Source organism: Eptesicus fuscus, chromosome 22 (assembly GCF_027574615.1).
Source record: "Eptesicus fuscus isolate TK198812 chromosome 22, DD_ASM_mEF_20220401, whole genome shotgun sequence".
NCBI lineage: Eukaryota > Metazoa > Chordata > Mammalia > Chiroptera > Vespertilionidae > Eptesicus > Eptesicus fuscus.
In genome coordinates, this window is record NC_072494.1 from 7,704,876 (window position 1) to 7,723,688 (window position 18,813).

General features: G+C 53.2%; 2 protein-coding genes across 3 annotated transcripts in view; one reads left to right on the forward strand and one right to left on the reverse strand.

Annotated features, from left to right (window-relative positions):
• ST7L (suppression of tumorigenicity 7 like) overlaps positions 1 to 18,813 on the reverse strand; it is a 140,850-nt gene that overhangs the window by 50,517 nt on the left and 71,520 nt on the right. The window lies entirely within an intron of this gene.
• WNT2B (Wnt family member 2B) lies at positions 4,197 to 15,628 on the forward strand. Its single transcript, XM_008147166.3, has 5 exons — positions 4,197 to 4,387; positions 9,992 to 10,212; positions 11,177 to 11,454; positions 12,131 to 12,395; positions 15,399 to 15,628. Exons 1-5 carry the CDS (start codon positions 4,197 to 4,199, stop codon positions 15,626 to 15,628), a joined length of 1,185 nt encoding a protein of 394 aa, XP_008145388.2.

An 18,813-nucleotide genomic window follows, 5' to 3' on the forward strand; every position in this document is an offset into this window, starting at 1 on the left:
ACGCTTCTTCCTTCAAAGCCCTCTTGGCCTGGCCTCTGTGAGACATGTTCCATGCCTCGCCTGGGAGCTCATAAATACCAAGACGAGGTCGGTCAGCTGTGTACAAAACGTCGATCCGCACCCCACCCCTTTAGAAGCCCCTGGGTTCTTTGCAAGCTCCCTTCTCTTCCCTAGACACCTGCATGGAGAGGCTGGGGAAGGAGAGACAGGGCAGGGGCTGGGCACGGGAAGGGGGAACCCTGTGTGAAACTGGCCCCATTTCAAATGAGACTTGCCTCGGTTTGCAAAGAAATCTCAGGAAAGGCGGCTCAGGGCCCCTTGTGCAAGCAGCAGGCGCAGGAATTCCTTGACTCCCATCCAAACCTCCCCCCAGCCCCTTCTCAGCCTTTCTCTCTGTTCATTACCATCCACACCACCTCCCACCCACTGGGAAAGAGAGAAGGTCATCGCCAAAGGGGCCCAGGGAAGGGGGCCTCCTGGGGAGGGCAGGCCCTGTGGAGTAAGAACTGTTTACCCACATCTGAGCTCCTAGAGCTCACCTCCACGCCCCTCCAAGGGCCAGCAGAAACTCAAAATTGCCCAGTCCCACACAGCCGAGAGAATAGAATGGAAGATGAATCCTAAGTCTAAGTGGCCCCATGGGGAGCAGAGTATGGTGAGAGGGCGGAGGCTGTGATGCCACCTGGAGGAAGAAGGAAGGCCTGACTCTAAGGCTGGGTGGGGGGCAGTCCAGCTGGAGACCCAGGGGACCCGGGAGCCTGGGGGAGAGGGCGCCTGCACTCTCTTCCTGGTCTCTGCTGACAACTGCAGCGTGAGCGGGAACAGCTAAGCCTAGGGTGCCACCCTCAGATGGCTTTGTTGTACATGTCAGAAAACGACCTTTCACAACCTCGGTGTCATTTAAATGTCCTGGTCAGTGCTGGGCACACAGCAGGTGCTCAATAAGTGCCTACACAATTCCATGCAGGCCCCTCCAGACCAGAATGTGACTCGAAAATCAGTGGCTCTTTTCGCAGACTCCCATTACGATGGATGGCGGAGTGGGAGTGGGGGTGGGGGTGGGGATGGGAGGGAGGAGCAGGTCATGCGCTAGCTGAGCCTCTGGCCTTGACCCTCTGCCTGGAAGCCCCACAACAAGCCCTTGCGTGAGGAGCTGAGCGCTCCAGTAGTGTCTAAGACCTTGAGCCTGGAAGTTTATTTTGAGATTTGAAACTCCAAAGTGGCAGATCCCAGAAAACCTCTTCTCTGGCTCCGTATTTGTTCTCTAGTTAAGTGGTTGAGAGTTGCTCTTGCAGTCAGCTGGCTCCTGCATCTGGGGTTCCTCCTGGGGAGCTGGGGGCTTGAGGGAAGGGGAAGAAGAAGAGGAAGGAGTGAAGCCTCACCCCGGATTGTCCACTTTGGGGCAGAGGTAGCCTGTGAGCCATGAGGAGGAGTCTTGTCCCCTCACCCACTTTCCTCCCTCTTGGAGTTGCTGTTTCTGGGCGGGAGGGGGGGTAGGGGGGGTAAGGGCCTCAGCTCAGCAACATGCCTTAATAGCTGAGCATCTATGTTGTGCCAAGACACAGTCCCACTTGCCTATGAAGACAGCTGAAGCCAAGGAAAGGGCCTCATCAGTGAGTCTGGGGCCCATGTGGGTGAGTCCACCCAAGGTTAGGGCTGATGTGATCATCTGCAGCCCTCCACCCTGCAACCTCGGCCCATATGTAGAAACAGACAACGGGGCCAGAGTCACACCCAGGCCTGAGCACCCAGCGGAGTCCGGGAGAGGCTGCTGGAGCGAGCTGACTGCTGCCCAGCATCCAGGTGGGGTTGGCTGGGAGGAGGGGAAAGGGTGGTCCAAGGGAAGGGGTGGGGCCCCTCCTCCCACCTGCTCCTCTCAGCATAAAGTCTGCTGCCTTTTCAAGAGCCTCCCAGACTGAGACAAAGGACAGAAGGGCAGGGGAAGGGTCAGCTGGTTGATCTCTGTATTCAATCCTCTCCCACTCCCACCCAACTTTCCACTTTCCCCCCAAAGGTAGGCACCTTCTACCCTGCACAGCACGGCCCACCCCTGCTCCCCACCTGGACTCCTCTTCTCCACTCCAGCCTCCTCTGCTCCCCCTTCTCTGGCTGGCCCCTTCTAGCTCTGCATACCAGGGTCTGTGCTGGCTGTTTGGGGTCCTCCTTCAAGCCTTTGAATGTTACCTTAATGAGACCCACTGGATCACCCCGGTTACAACTCTGTTTTTTTCCTGCTAATGGCTTTCCTACATACTATACTATGATTTACTTAGGATGTTTCCTGTTTATTGTCTATCTTCTCCCAATAAACAGTAAACTCCATGAGGGCAGAAATTGTTGTGCTTTGTTCACTGATGTGTCCTTGGTGCTGAGCATCTGGCACGTGGTAGGGAATAAATATTTGTTGAATGGATGAATGCACTCGGTCCCCTGACACAGCAAGTGAGTGAGAGGAGTAAGAAGTGGGGAGAAGGGATGAAGGTCCCTCTGAGCCCTTCTTCCCCAGCTCAGCTTCTGGGATGTCTGTGGCCAGCTGCGCCCTGTCCGCTCACACTCACGCATCTCTAACACCCCCCAACCAAGAACTGACAGTGAGTTTGGGGTTGAGGGGGGGTGAGCAATTTCCAGCGCGTTGTTTACACCAAGGCTTTATAGTTTAGATAAATCAAGGGGAGAGGCACGAAAGACACCTGGAAATGAGGGGCGAGGCGGGAGAAACTGAGGCCCGAAAGGGGTTGGGGCCAGATCCCAGACGAACTCCCAAAGTTGGAAGACCTTGGGTTTTAAAGGCCACTCTGCCCCCAGAGACTCTACCTGCGGGCCTGGGAAGTGCGGGGCCGGGCGGGGTGGGAGGTGTGTGTGTGTGTGTGTGTGTGTGTGTGTGTGTGTGTGTGTGTAGGTGTGGGGGGAGAGATGTGTGTGGGGCGGGGTGGGAGGAGTGGAGTGGGGGTGGGGGATGTGCAGAGTCACTTTCAGCAGTCAACACCTCCCACCCCTTCCCGATTTGCCACGCCCCCAGGCAGTGTTCGAGGGGTGGGAGCACTGAGGAGGAGGAAGGGTGGAAAGGCGAAGGAGAGAAATGGCTTCGGGCTTCTACTCTCTAGGCAGGACCCCCATCCGGCCTCTGTGCGGGGAAAGCCGCCCAGCTGTTTCTGATTCTTTCCTACTCGCAGCCCCGCCCGAGGGGGTGGGGGCCGAGGCAGCAGGGAAGCCGGGGGAGTCTAAGCTCTTCTGAGCCCCGCGGTGAAGGGCGTCCGGTCCGCAGGTGTGCCCCTTCCGGTTCGGCCATCGGTCGCTGGTCCACGGGCCAGAGGGAAGCAACCGGGCCGGGCCGGCGCGCGGAAGCCAAGTCTAAACGTCGTTTGGTGGGTGCGGTGGGCAGTGGGCCGCAGGAACCGGGCAAGGAGCCCTAGAGAAGAGAAGCCCCTACCTGGAGTCGGCTGCCCACAGCGCCCTGTTGGCACCGCTGAAAAGGGAGTAAGATTCTCCCGCAACTTGCCGATTCTGCCCATTTCACAGAAGCGCAAGGACGGAGAGAGGACCCGAGAAAAGGAGTGCGTCCTTTCCGCTCAGCTCCAGTGTCACTGCGGGTTAGCGGACAGCGGGAAGGTTCTGCCGGCCCCTGCTCCGCTCCCGGCCGTCGCCCGCGTTGGTTGGGGGTTGCCGAATGAAGGGCGCTAGGACCCGGTGGCGCGGTGGCGGCAGGGACTGGGCGCTCAGGGCTCAAAGGGGCGCCGAAGCGCCCACAGCGTCCAGCCCCAACAGGTGGGGGCGCGGAGTAGTGCAGTGCCGGGGCGCCGAAGGCCGCCACACCTAGGGCGCAGCGAAGCGCCCGGGCTACGCGGGCGGAGCCGCCCTGAGAGCCGCGCGTGTCCCCAGCCTCGGCCCCGCCCCGCGCTGTCCAATGAGAGTCCGCGGTCGGAGGGGCTGTCCGCACACTCTACCCGCAGCCCCACTCCACGCCACCGACCCCCTGACATCGCACCCCGCGCCCCGGCTGTGCGCCCCAGTCCCCGAGCTCGCTGCGCACCTCCCCGGAATCCTGCGCCCCGGTCCGGGAATCCAGGTGCCCCTAGGTCCCCAGCCGCCGGCAAGCCCATGGCCCCCCAGGGGGGTGAGTAAGGACAGCCGGAGTACCCCCAGCCGGTGCCGCGTCCACGCCCCTCCGGGCCGCGCGGCGGGAGTCTTGGGGAGCTATGCTGAAGCTGGGTGGTGCGGAGGACGCCGCGCAGCTCCCCCCTCGGCGCGCCCGCGCTCCTGTCCCCGCGCCCGCGCCCAGACCTGCGGCCCCCGACGGCTCCCGGGCTGCGGCCCGTCTAAGCCTTGCCTGCTTGCTGCTGCTGCTGCTGCTGCTGACGCTGCCGGCCCGCGTAGACACGTCCTGGTGGTGAGTGTGACTCTCCGGGTTGGGAGGGTGAGGCTCTGGGTCGGAGAGGCCGGAGGCGGGGAGGAATACACAGCCCCGGCACCCTCAGCTCAGGGGACCAGGTTGTCGCTTCGACGGAGTTAGAGACGTCCCGGCAGGGCTGTCACTGAAGTTGCGGCGTGGCGGAGGCGGAGGCGGGGGCGGCAGCGGCGGAGACAGAGGAGCGCCGCCCGAGGAGGTGGGTGCAGGGTATCTGGAGCAAGGACGCCCGGTGGTCGAGGCTTTCCAGAACCCCATATGCCGTGCCCATATTTCAGCTCAACCCTTTTAGGGCAAAAGCTACCTTCCGAATTTCGCTCAGGGTGGATTCAAGAAAGCAACCGCTTATCTGGGGCCTTCGGTGACCGTCCAGCAGGAACCGCTGATCACCTATGGCCGTCGCCCTGGGAGGTGGAGAAAGGGGCTGCGCGCGGGTGGAGGAGCCTCTCGCTAGCCCACCCATTCGGTCACGCAGCCAGGCTCTGGTGCGGCGCAGCACCCAGCGCAAGGGTTAGAAGTGGAACCGGGGCAAAAAGCCGACCCCATTAACTCCCACAATTAAAACAAAACACTGGGCTTGCATAACTAGGCATTGCCTTCAGGCTCCGTTTTAAGGACGTCAGTTCGAACCTTGATGTCTCCTTCTTGGCTTCCTTTTCTTCTTCCCCACGTCTCTCTCTCCCCTCCATCTCTCTCCCCTCCGAGAACTAGGCGCCTCTGGCCCCCAAATATTGAGACCCTCACCTTAGGTTTCTTGCAGGCCTTACACCCCAGACACTTCCAAAGAGGGCAGATGAGCCCAAAGGCGTCACAAACCGACTCGATGTCTGTTCTTCCCCGAGTCCCTGCTCCCAGTCCCTGGGTGGCACTCGTCTTTTTCCTTCTGGGGGCAGGGCAGGGGGAGTTGGACTGAGAAAAGGCTGTCTTCTCATCTTTCCTCTTCACCCCCCAAAATGGTCTCTTGGACTGGGCTTCTGCCCCTCTCTACCCATGCAGTGCCCGCCTTCCTGTCTTCACTCTGCCCCCTCCCTACCCACCCCCCCCCCACCTCAAAGTGTGGTCTCTTCTCCCCTTCCACCCTGTGGCTTTTCTCCTCAGGACTTGGAATCTTGGCTGGAAGGGTGAGGGGTACGGGCTGAGGGGCCAGCAAGCTTGGGCGGCAGATTCCTATCATTTCAAGATGCGTCTCTCACCACCACCACCCCCCCCCCCCCACCCCCGCCACACACACACCGTTTTCCTGTTTCAGAAAAATCTCTTGGATTTTTTTTTTTTTTTATCTCTGCAGTGTTGTGGAAGGCAAGGAGGGGGGTTCTGGATGGGGGAGAAGGGAGGCCCATATCTTACATCTGGCTTGAAACATTCCTTTAGAAAGGGAAAGGGAAGACGGGGGATGAGGAGAAAAGCCTTTCAAAGTTCGGAGTGCGCACACAGCCATCCCTTTACCTTCAGGGCTGTTTGGCTGGGGACAAGCACCCTCAGTGGCCCAGCAGAGAAAGGATGAAGTGGCCGCTGCACATCTTTGCCCACCCAGATGGCAGTTTGCTTTGAGGGACGCTCCATGCCTTCCTTCCAGTTTGGGATGCTGTCTTGGGGACCATGTGGTGTTTAGGTGAGGAAGTATCAAGTCAGTCTGGTAGTTTCAGCATGCTAGAGGTGGTTCCCAAAGACCCATCTGGAGTTCTTTCTGGTCCCCATTTTGTCCCCGTGGCGACTGTCTCCGCCTTTTCCTCTCTCTCTACTACATGCCCCCCACGTGGTTCATATTAAAGGTTTTGGAAAAAGTCCTGGGTGGGAAGCAGGCGGGTGAAGCAGAGGGATCCAGCAGTCCCTGTGACGGGGTGGGGGTGGGGGTGGGGGATGGGGAGGAGGCAGCAGCAGGTCAGGACGGGGAGTGAGTGCAGAGGGTCCTTCCATCTCCTGCCTGCACACCTGCAGGTCGTAGCTGCAGGCCCCTGGTGCCTGCCTCTGTGAGCATCACTTCTGGGATAAAGTGGAAAGCTGCTTTCTAAAGGCTGGTCAGACCCCCAAGGGGGTTCTCTCTTTCCCATAGGAAGAACCCCAGCCAGACTGATCCTCGGTCCACTCCCCAGAGGAGGTGCCGTTGGCTGTGTGTATCCCTGTTCCGCTCTCACCAGCGTACAGGCTGCTCTTCCTCACGCCCTTCCCTTCTTTCCCGGCCACTGCTTCCCTCTGCTCCTCTCACTGGAGGAGGAAGTGAGGGTCTCTTCGGAATCCACAGCAAACAATGAACGGGCTCCTGACATGTGCTTCCCTGTTCCATTCTGCACGGGTTGGACATGTCAGGGATTCACAAAGGGAGAGGAACAGAGTGGCATCACAACATTAGCATTATTGTTGCCACGTAATGAGCGCTTACTAAGCTCCAGACACTATGGCTAAACTTTATGAACATCATCATCTTCAGTCCCCCAATAATCCAGTATGGTAGGTACTGTTATTATCCCCATTTCACATAAGAAGAAAGTGAGGAATAGGAGGGAATGGCATGAAACTCAAGTTCAACCAATTCTGAAGTCAGATGGGCCCACTCCTGGCTAAGCCTCCCTTGGAGTAAAGATGACCTTGGACTTTGGAGTTCACCTAGTTCTCCTGACTGGCTCTGATGGACAGAGCTGGCTATTATCACTTACTACTCCCGGAACCTCAGTTTCTTCACTTGGTAAATGGAGGTCTCTCTTTCTCATAGGATTGTTGTGTAGAAAAATGTTTCATAGACTGTAAGGTACCATATAAATGATGTTGTATTAAGAGATTGAGGGGAGGTAATAGTTTTATCCCTGTGCTCAAAGCTTTATATGAGCTGGACTGAACCATGTGCACTAGGGACTATAAAAGAAAGGAAAAGAGGAAAAAAAGAGGCTCCCTGACCTCATTAACAAAACCCAAACAAAACATGTGCAAATATGCTGGCAATGTCCACAAGGAGTAACGCTATAATTGAAATGAAGTTTATGACTAGCTAGGGGGGAGAAAAAAGTAGGGGGTATATCAGAGCAGTTAGGTTTATTCAACAAGTAGTTACTGAGTACCTACTATGTGCCACACACTGTTCTAGGCACCGGGGATACTGAAGTGAACAAAACAGACACAAATCCCTGCCTTCACAGAGCAGTGCACACAGATCACCTGGGATGTTGGTAAGGTGCAGCCTCTGACTCAAGTCAGCCTGGGCTGGGGCCTGAGGCTCTGCACTGCCAACAGATCCCCAGGGGATGTGAATACTGCTGTTTTGGGGACCACACTTGGAGTAGCAGGGGCTATGAGAGTAGGATATGAGTCACTTTGTCAAAGGGAGGGATGTAAATGGGTCAAAAGCAGGTGAAGAAAACCTTCTGGGGCAGGAAGCTGGGAAGGAAGGGAAACTTCTGGATGGGTAAACAAAGCTAGAGGGTCAGGGGTATCGCACCACTACCAGCCCATGACCCGTGGATGCCTTAAACATCTCTTTGACCCTAACAGCTGAGCTGAGTGCTTTGCACATGGTAGGCATTTTGCAGGCATGTGCTGAGAAGGGGATTGGCTGGGGCTCAGGCTCAGTTTTATTGGAGGTCCCCACACCAACTACAAGGGGCTGACCACGGTCAGCAGGCAAGCGCCCTGCTCTGTAGAATATTGAAGCAGCCAGTTGGTGGGGTGAGGGGGGTAGTAGGAGAAACTTAATTATTCTTCCCATCTTAGATACTGAACAGATGTTCCCACGTTCAGTGGGGATGTAACAAGAAGGACCAGTGTGGGCTACAGCAGAATGGATTTAAGTCAGACCACAGGAAGGACTTTTTGCCAGAGTTTGGCCTGCCTCACTCCAGACTGTCTCATGAGGGCTGGATTACTGGTCTCCCATTCCCATCCAACCCCCTCTTCCCAAGCCCCAGTAAAAAACAAACAAACACCCATTGCACAGGGCAGTACTCGGCTGAACTGAGGAAGCAGAGTGGTGGTGAGACAGGGACGAGCTCCAACTCCACAACTCCAACGTCTTGAATCTCCAAACAAAGCACCGCAGCAGTGGGTGTAACTCCGGGCTGTGCGTCAGGCGGCCCTTTCCGGCCTGGCCCAGCCGGGGTGTTTATTTTGTTTGTTCCTGGAAGCTGTTGCCCTGATGGACAGTGCTGGGGACGCTGATTCCATGGGATTTCTCAGTGTCTGGTCAGCCCTCTCACCCCTCCCCCGGGACAGATGGGCCCCATCAGCCCTGCTGAGTTCCAGAAGAGGCATCAGCCCTCCTTGTGTTTGTTTGAGTTGGTATCACCAGTGGTGATCCAGTCTGTGGGTGAGGGTGGAGTGTGTGAACTGGGGGGAGGGGGTACACAGAGCCCAGGGCAGCCCAGCTTTTCCCCTTTACCCATTGGCCACCCTCCCTTCTCCTCACCCACTTCTAGGCCCATCTGGGGGGCTTTCCCAAACCACGGGCTCAATTCACAGCCCAAACCAAAATCTTTTCTGTTTGTTGCAGCAGAAAAGCAGGCACCCCCACCTGTTCAGAAAGGGGAGAGAAGGTGTCCCTTGATGTGTTAGGACAGGAGAATGGTGAATTCCCAGCAAATGAAGGAAGGTGTTGGAGAGATAGAAAGGGAATGAGGAGTGGGTGAGTGAGTCAGATCTCATTTGGTGGCCTTGTGGGGAGAAAAAGTGATGATACATTCTGGTCTTCTCTCTGAAATGGTCTTCCTGAGGCTGGTGGTGGAGTCTGGGTTAAGAGTGTTTGAATGAAAAGATTGCCGGGAAAAATCTGAGAAGGACTCTACCAACCCACCTATCTTTTAGTAGCCAAATGATCTTCTTATAATAGTTCATACTGGGCAAACTGGGGACTGGAATATGGGGAGTGTCACCCTCTTGCTTTATCTTGGCCTTTGGCTTCCCACAGCAATAGCCCTCTGCCCATGCAGGACGCCCTGCCTTGTAAGTTGGGGAGGAGGGTTTTGAAAGAATCAAGACTCCTAAGCTACAAAAGGCCATTGGCCTGGAATAAAGAGTACGGGGAAGAGAGCTGGGAGTGGGGTCTCCTCCCCAGATCTCAGCATTAGGAATGAGGCTATAAACATTACTCAGAGCTGCCCTTGATGTCTCTTCCCACTGGCCCCTCCCTGTCTCCATCCTTGTTCCCCCAAACCATGTCTTCATGGACCAGCCATGCAAGACGTGCCTCTTACATGTGGGAGTAAGAGTGTTATCTCAGACTCTCGTTTTGTTAGTTTATTTTTCCAGGAGGCTCTTAATGTTTGTTAAATAAACAGGCAATGGGTTTATGTGACATGCCCGCAGCTTTCTGTGTTTGTGACACATGCCTGGCTGGCGTTCCGGGAGTGTGTGTCACTTTGGCCTTTGGCAGGGGAACTGGTGATGCTAGGAGACCACTCATTACTCTCTCTCTCTGCAACTGTACAACTATTTCTCCGGAGCGTGTGGGGACCGGTTCTGTCCATCAGCCTCAGGGAATGTGGGCTGGGAAAGGGGAAGGCACCACTCCAAGGTGTGAATGCCAAGCCTTCCCTCCCTTAATCCTGTCCTGGTGCAGAAAAAGGGCCGGAACGCTCTGACAGGGCCATCTCCACCTTGCAGGTACATCGGGGCACTGGGGGCCCGAGTGATCTGTGACAATATCCCTGGTCTGGTGAGCCGGCAGCGGCAGCTGTGCCAGCGTTACCCAGACATCATGCGCTCGGTGGGCGAGGGTGCCCGAGAATGGATCCGAGAGTGTCAGCACCAGTTCCGCCACCACCGCTGGAACTGCACCACCCTGGACCGGGACCACACTGTCTTTGGCCGTGTCATGCTCAGAAGTAGGGGCCTCTTCCACCCTACCCAGCTCTTCCCTCCCTTCCTATGCTTGGGGTGGTGAGTGGGTAGGGTAGGCGTGATCCCCTCTCACGTCTCCTGCACACTTCTTCATAATTAGAGAAACAGTTGTGGGCAGAGCGCAGGATACAGTGGGAACAGACCCTCAGTACTTTAGATATGTAGCCAGGGGTCCTTCTAGGTCCCAGTATTCTGGGACTTAGGGACAAAGGAGCGGCATTCCATCTTTCTTCCTTCCTTTCCCGTCCCTCCCCAGCCCCCAGCACTGTCAGGCTGAGGACTAGGTTCTTATCACACAATCACTCCTCTCACTCTAATACTCCCAACACTACAATAATGGGAGCAAAGGATAAACAGAAAGGTGATACATAAATATTTGGAGAGTCAGCGGCTTAGCCCCAGCTCAGCAATAAAGCTAAGCAGAGGCTAAACAGTCAACTAGGAGGAAGGGATTGAGGTGGGAACCCAAAAGTGTCAGAGGGACAGGAGAGATGGGTCATTGATCCGGGAGAGCAAAGAGGGAAGGAAACAGGCGGGGAAAGGAGCCTGTCACTCCAAATGGGCTGACCCCTGGGCTGGGGTGTCCCCTGTTGGGAACTGTCCAGCAGAGTGGGCCTGAACGGGCATGGACTGTGGACCGAGACAGGCTTAGCTGAGCCAGGACTGCACTCAGTGGGAGGGGGTGACTCACCCTGCGACTTGCTCATGAATACATCCAAGGAGTTTGGAAGGAAGCAAGAGCCCAGGTCAGCCCAAGAGGTCAGATGTACAAAGAAGTGGAAGGAAAGTAGTGAGGGCTAGGGGAGGGATCAGGCAGTCTGGAGATGCTCCTGGAAGGAAGGACAATTTGAGTAAAGAAGGTACAGGGGTTGCTCTAGGAAAAGAAGAGATTTCACAGTCGCAGTTCTGTGGGCCTCCTGCTGAGACACACTTCCCTCCTCTCTCTAGGCAGCCGGGAGGCAGCGTTTGTATATGCCATCTCGTCAGCAGGGGTAGTTCATGCTATCACCCGCGCCTGTAGCCAGGGGGAACTGAGTGTGTGCAGCTGTGACCCCTATACCCGTGGCCGACACCATGACCAACGTGGGGACTTTGACTGGGGTGGCTGCAGTGACAACATACACTATGGCGTTCGCTTTGCCAAGGCCTTCGTGGATGCCAAGGAGAAGAGGCTCAAGGATGCCCGGGCCCTCATGAACTTACATAACAACCGCTGTGGTCGCACGGTCAGTATTCATGTCTGTGCATGTGCCTTCCTCTTTGCTGTGGGCGACGCTCTGTATGATCACGGACTAAATGTGGAGGAGGAAGTGCTGAAGGCTCTGGGTCACTTCCAAAAGACCCGACCCCTTGGGTCAGGAGCAGTAAACACAGGGAGCTTGCGAATGCCGAGGTGTAGCCAGGTACACAAAGTCCTCACACAGGTGGGAAGCAGGGGGAGACGGAGAAAAGCAGGGCAGTAACTCTTTAAGAAGGAAAAAGCTGCCTCCATAATGACTGAGGAGGAGAAGGGCTTGTTCTGGTCAGTCACTGGTCTCTGAGCATGTCCTCTGTGCCTGGTCCTTGCTGGAAAGTGACATGCCACAAAAGGAGAAGGCACGATACCCTGAACTCCAAAATAGTGATGTCCTGAAATCGTAAACAGAATCCTGTGGCCCTAAAGTTCAAATGGCCTGTCATAAAAAGGAGAACACTGTTGGTCCAGGAAGGCTTTCTGGAAGGAGAGCTTCTTGCATTGGATCAGGAAGAATGGGTGGGATTGATGGGGAAAGACCAACCAATGGCTGCACTAGTTAGCCGGGACCAGGTCCCGCAGAGGGCAGAGCACTCATGCTTTCAGTCCTAGGGGTGATTAAGTGCCCTGACAGGCTGCCTCTCCTTTACCTGCCTCCCACCTCCCAGGCTGTACGGCGGTTTCTGAAGCTGGAGTGTAAGTGCCATGGCGTGAGTGGCTCCTGTACTCTGCGCACCTGCTGGCGTGCGCTCTCAGACTTCCGCCGCACAGGTGATTACCTGCGGCGGCGCTATGATGGGGCCGTGCAGGTGACAGCAACCCAGGATGGCGCCAACTTCACAGCAGCCCGCCAAGGCTATCGCCGTGCCACCCGGACCGACCTTGTCTACTTTGACAACTCCCCAGACTACTGTGTCTTGGACAAGGCTGCAGGTGGGTAGAGAAAGCAGACGGGGATGTAGGGGCATGGAGACCCAGCTCTTAGTACCAGCACCCCTGGGTAGTCACGGTTTGTTCAGCCTCAGGAGTTAGGGAGGGGAGCTGAGGGAGGAGTTAGTCTCCTCCTGATATGAAAAAACCTCATAATGAGATGGATGATTTATGCCTCGGTCCGCCAGGCCCAGTGCTGCCCCAGCAGAGAGGAGAGGTCGCTCAGCTCCTTCAGGCCTGAGGTCTGTGTGGTATACAGACGTGATAGATACTACTCAGTGAATGTTAAATAAGTCACCCGTTCTCAGTATCTCAGTACCGAGCAATGCATGGACCACACCGAAGCATAAGACGCAGCCCCAAGTCATTGGCTCTTTACAATTTAGCTAAGAAATGAGATGAAACAGGTAGACTGATGCAACTGCAAGAGAGACAACTGGAGAAATCAAGAGAAGCTGAGCTGCAAATGTGGAATGTAAGCTGTTTCTTGAGGTGTGGGGATTATCTGGGTGCTAGAGAGGACAGGTGACATCGTCTACACAGAGCAGAATGGTAGGTGGTGCACGATCTGTTCCAGGAACAGAGAACAGATTAATATCCTGAGTGGAGAGTTCGGGTGAAGGAGCTTAAAGGTAGGACAGTTGGGATCAGACCATCAGTGGCCTTGAAAGGTTTTATCCCGTCTAACGGGGGGCTAGGGAGGCAAGGAAAGCAGAGGTTCCTGCCAAGGCGAACCACTGGCAGGGAGCAGCAAACATCTGTGCCAGATATTGTGGTGGGATTGTTGGGGATGCTGAAAAGTGATAAGGTGTTACCCCAAAAGAATGGAAGTTACCATCTGGGCTCAGATTTCGGGTTCAGATAGGTTAATCTAGGAACAATGTGCAATGCCACAGAACCGCTCTTCCCCGGGAACTGCCCTGGACTCGCAGGCTCTTCCCTGCAGACCCAACCGTCAGAGTCGGCTGAGGTGGATGGACTTAGAAACCTTGGCTGTCTTCGGTACTGGTTTTCACCCATCACTTTCCTTACTAAGAGTCAAGTGGCTCAGAGCAAAACTGGGCATGGCGGGGCTAGGTATAGTTTCTGCCCACGTGGTATAACTGAGAGGACTACTTCCCAATGCCTGGAGATCATTCCAGAACCTCTGAGGTGTGAGCCTATGCTGTCACACCTAAAATGCTCATTTGGGGAAGAACCTTTGGAGTTAGGATGAGTCATATGTGTGTTCGTTTTTCTCAGAGGCATAAAATTAAGGCTCATAAAACCCAAAGTGGGGTCTGGAATTCAAAGGGTCCAAGTCATCCCAGAGGGTAGAATTCCAGGGCAGTCTGTGACAATGGAAAAGTTCTAGGGCTAATATGCTAGCCACTTAGCTACATGTGATGACTATTTTTTTAAAATATATTTTTATTGATTTCAGAGAGGAAGGGAGAGGGAGAGAGAGATAGAAACATCAATGATGATAGAATCATTGATTGGCTGCCTCCTGCATGCCCCCCACCGGGGATTGTGTCCACAACCTGAGCATATGCCCTGATCGGGGATTGAACCGTGACCTCCTGGTTCATAGGTTGACACTCGATCACTGAGCCACGCCAGCTGGGCCATGTGATGACTATGGGTGACCAAGGGACTAAGTTTTAAAATTTATTTAATTTTAATTCTTTTAACTCTAAATGAGCACATTTGGCTAGTGGCTACTACACCAGATAACTCAGCTCCAGAGGGTAGGGGAGACTTCTGATGCCCAGGAAGGACTTAAGACCCAGCCCTTGCAATTATGAGAGTAACATGCATAGGAGACCTAGCCAGCCCATGCCCCAAGCAGTGGTCTCTTGACATTTGGATTGTATATTCCTAGTGTATAAAAAACTTGAGCATTCACCTCCAGTATATACATATTTACTTATAAACTACATCTATGTTCCACTATACTAATATGTATATTATAAAACAATACAGAATCGATATTTTAAATTGATGAGGTAAAAAACAAATATAGAGGTTCTTGTATTTTCTTCTCATATCCCAGTGGAATGTCAGACTGCTGCTATAGAAATCAGTTAATTGATTCCCCTTCTTGAACCCCTAGGCTAGTGTTTCCCATCTCTGGGAAAGGGCTAGAAGAGATACTGCCTAGGGTCCATCCCATTCAGAATTCTTTAGCTTTATGGTCTGTTGGCAGGGTCTCCTGTGCTAATGTCAGTGAGACTGAGGTCCTGAGCATCATCTGTGCAGAGGGAAAGCATCTCCCCTACCCTTCAAGATCCCCCCTGTAGGGTCTTTAGGAATTCCTTAGGGGTGTGCTTCCAGCCAGTCATGCCAATCCGTCCACCTCCTCCGTTGAACAGACTGTAGATATAACACAACGATCCACTGAGTTCGATGCTATTATTGTGCCTATTGTCAGATGAGAAAAACAAAGCCCAGAGAGATGAACTGACTTGTAAATCACCTAGCTAAAAAGTGGCCGAATGGGATTTAAACCTAGACACTGACACTAGGCCCAGCTTTTAATGGCCATACTATACTACTTCTCTGTATAGTACAACTTAATAAAATATAAACTAAGGACCAAAATACTAACAAATAGTAGCTGGATCAGAGTTGTGGCAAGACTTCTTGGAAAAGATAAATTATAGGCTGTTATTTCTTTTTACTCCTTATTGTGGGAAAATTCAAACATAAAAGAGAGGGCCGTCAGCCAGCTTTAACAATGACAAGCATTTTAAGGCTAGGCTTTGAAGGGGGTCTGGAGATGTGTGCTGGCAGGGAGGGCACGGCAGGTGAAGTCAGTGGTCTTGGGGTGGCCTTGCTGGCGGGAGGAAATGAGGCTGGTGTAGAGGGCCATGAGGAGATGATCATTTTGGCTAGTGGGTATACTTTCAGGAAAAGAGATTCCTTATGGTTTCCTCAGGAGGATGTGGGTAAAGGAACCCAGAGCAGCTGAAGTAAGAGGTACCTTGATTTTCTCTCTCTCTCTCTCTCTCTTCCCCAATCCAGGTTCCTTAGGCACTGCAGGCCGTGTCTGCAGCAAGACATCTAAAGGGACAGACGGCTGTGAAATCATGTGCTGTGGCCGAGGGTATGACACAACTCGAGTCACCCGTGTCACCCAGTGTGAGTGCAAATTCCACTGGTGCTGCGCCGTGCGGTGCAAGGAGTGCAGAAACACTGTGGACGTCCACACCTGCAAGGCCCCCAAGAAGGCAGAGTGGCTGGACCAGACCTGAACATGTCAATACCTCACTCATCCCTCCACTTCAAACCTCCTGACTCGAAAGCACAAGATCTTTGCATGCACACCTTCCACCACCCTCAACCCTGGGCTGCTACAGCTTCTATTTAAGGACTTGGAGAGTGATCCAGAGGGACTCTGGTGTCCTGGCTGGTTCCTTAGCCCTTGGAAGGAGTGGACAGGGACGTAAGAAACTGAGCATCTCCGACTCCCTGCTCTGGAGGCTAGAAGGGGGAGCGGAAGAGGTGTAGGTGTGATATGAGTTGCACTAAAGCACGTGGTCGAGGCTCGTGTCTCCTTTCCCTGCACTGGCTTCCTGACACCTCTGTGTGTGCAAGAGGAAAGGTACCCGGAGAGTGCTTCCCTTCGCTCCTACCTGGCTGAGGGTAGATAGGACAGAGATGAAACCACATATCTCTTCCCTAGGTCAGTTTGAGCAGACGGCCTGGTACCCCAAACAACCTCTTAGACTACAACATTCTTTCATTATGGAGAGTGAGATGAGAGTTAGCCACAGTGGACAAGGTTCCATTCATATGCTCATGTGTTTCTAAACTGCTGTTTTGTAAGGGGGAAAATTATATAACTATACAAACATACATTCTCTTCCCATCTCTCTCTCCTTTTCAGCCTACATCAGGCAGCACTACTCCCTTTGCTCACTTGCTGCCTGTTTAAATGAGTGGCAGGCAGTGATACCATGCCTAACAATCATCAGAATACTCTGAAACATCCTGAGAAAGAGTAATTTAGTAAGCCTTGGGTGTTTTTTTTAAATTCCCCTTGCATTGTTCTGGTGGTCAGCCAGAGTGAGGAAACACTGAGAAAAAGGTATAGGACTTGTGGCGGCGGGAGAGGGCAGCAGTCCTGATCTCGAGGGTCCACAATAGGCCTCTGTGTATCCTAAGCAGGTAGAGATCTCCTGCTTTGGCAATTTTTAGGAGAGGATCCTAGCCTTTGACGCTGGTAGTGGGATCCAGTGACTATAGAGGAAAGGAGAGCTGGGCTTGGAGCCAAAGTGGTGAGCATCTTAGAAAGCAGCCTTTCCCCGTTAATTTTCTCACCCCCTCAGCAAGAACACGTCTTTATGTAGCGACTCTCCAAGTCCTGGTGATGATGACTGTTGTTCCTTCCATGTTTGGCTTCCACAGGGGAGTTCCTTCTATGCTACTACCCGCTCCCTAAATCAGCTTGCGGTAGCTGAGTCTCCAGAGGCAAGCTAGAGGGTATGAAACGAAGTCTCCAAAACTATGATGTCCTATTTTTATGTGATTTGAACAGTGATTATCTCTTCCTGCTGATATCTTAAAGGAGCAGAATACTGTAGAAATTTGCAGTTATGACAGACATGGGTTGGAATCACAGCTGTTTTTGATATTTTGAGCAAGATACTCAAATTCTCTGAGCCTCTACCTTCTCATCTGTAAAATGAGGGTATAAAACTATCTCAGATACTGAGTTTTAATTATGCTCCAAACTCTAGCCAACAAACACTCTCTCCAAAGCCCCTAACTGGTCTCACCCATCATGACTTACTTCAGAGCCTTCAACTAAGGACAATCAAGTATTGACAGCAGGCTGTGGATTCAGGGGCCTACCCAAGGAATTCTGAGTGTAGCCTCCCCCCTTTCCCAGGTTCCTCTCCAACATCCCTTGGGTCCTCACATGTTTGTGGAACAGCTTCACTCTGCACAGGCAGCAGAAGGAGCCATAGCTCTGGGCTAAGGGGGGCAGATTTATTTGGATGATAGGACTAATATTTGTGTAACCTGCGGAGACCTGTGTGGGAGAGTTTGGGGTGGTTTTTCTTTTGGCAAGGGGGTTTGCTCCGATTTCACATCCATTAACACAAAACATGAGCTAGTCAGGGCCCTTGTGGTCTGCGGTGAGGGGATGCCTGTGGAGAAATGGGACTGAGTGAGTCAGGCCAGGGGAATGTCTTCCTTGAAGAGTGGAGGCAACTGGATAACTGATGAGCCAATGGTGGGATGAGGGAGGGGCACAGGAGGGAAGAGAAGAGCTTCTGACATCTTGAGCTGGGACTAAGAGGAGGAAAGCTTCAGGGTAGTGCGAAGGTAAGAGGGTTACAGCCAGTCTGAACTCAATGATAGAGTTGAATGCATTTTTAAAAGGGTGCTGTCTTGTATGCTGGGCTGCTGGGAAGAGCCTCTGGGCCCGGTTAACCCCTGCTCTCACAGAATATCCAGGTGACCATGTAAGTGATAGCATGGGCCTTCCATGGGACATCAACCTGAGTTCAATCGACTTGTCTCTATTATCTATCTGTTTTCCGTTCTTACCCCAGGGAGGGAATGGGCCTCTTCTGACATCTAACACTGCTCTACGCTTTTCTCTGGCGTCCAAATTGTGATTCCTAAAGACCCACATTTTGCATTTTCCTATAATGGTTAGGCGAAGAGTGAGCTGTCCAGAGAGTGAGCGGTTTGAAAAGTGAGGCGGGTAGGGAGAGAAAAGAGGTCCACGTGAGCCCCGCCACAGAGGTTATGTGGCTCCAAGAAGGAATGATGGCCAAGCCATTAATTATGCCTCTTATTCCTTAGCTTGCCTGTGCATTCCGATTGGCTTTAGACAACTGGCGACTATTCTGTGCTATACAAACAGAAACTAATTTATTTGGAACGAGAAGCAAAACGAGAACTTTATTTGGTGTAGTCGGGGCTCCGTGTCATTCTGCCACTACTTACTCCCTCGCTGCCTCCAATCTCCCCTCTCCCAGCCCTCCTATCTAATAGCGGTCTGTCCCTCAGACCAGCAGTCTCACAGCCCCTCTCCACTCTTCTACTCCTTCCTATTGGTCCTCATTTATTTTCACTTTTAACAGTTAGGTAAAAGGCGGACAGAAAGTGCTACATGGACACAAAGTTAACTTCAAAGAGGTTATCTCTATCCTTTAAGGATCTCAGAACCTTTCAGGGAAGGCATGTGACTACAGTGCCCCCGCTGCACGCCTGTAGCCAGTTTCTCTATGGAACATTAAGGATGCCAGCCTTCACTGCCTTGGAGATAAGGGCCAACCTGTATTATTGCCAACCTTGAATGACAGCTCTAATCCATACTCTTCCTCAGAGAGATGCTGGAAAAATTCAATCAGAGACTTTAGATTATTTAAAAGAATGAAGTACTGCCTGGCCGTGAGGGTCTGTTTGTGAAAAGTCCTGT

What these genes read in the sequence shown, in the direction of transcription:
- WNT2B (XM_008147166.3), top strand. Translation starts at nt 4,197, where the DNA reads ATGCTGAAGCTGGGTGGTGCGGAGGACGCCGCGCAGCTCCCCCCTCGG. An exon ending in ACAACCGCTGTGGTCGCACG is followed by an intron (nt 11,455 to 12,130) that starts GTCAGTATTCAT and finishes CCCACCTCCCAG; the next exon opens with GCTGTACGGCGGTTTCTGAA. An exon ending in TGTCTTGGACAAGGCTGCAG is followed by an intron (nt 12,396 to 15,398) that starts GTGGGTAGAGAA and finishes TCCCCAATCCAG; the next exon opens with GTTCCTTAGGCACTGCAGGC.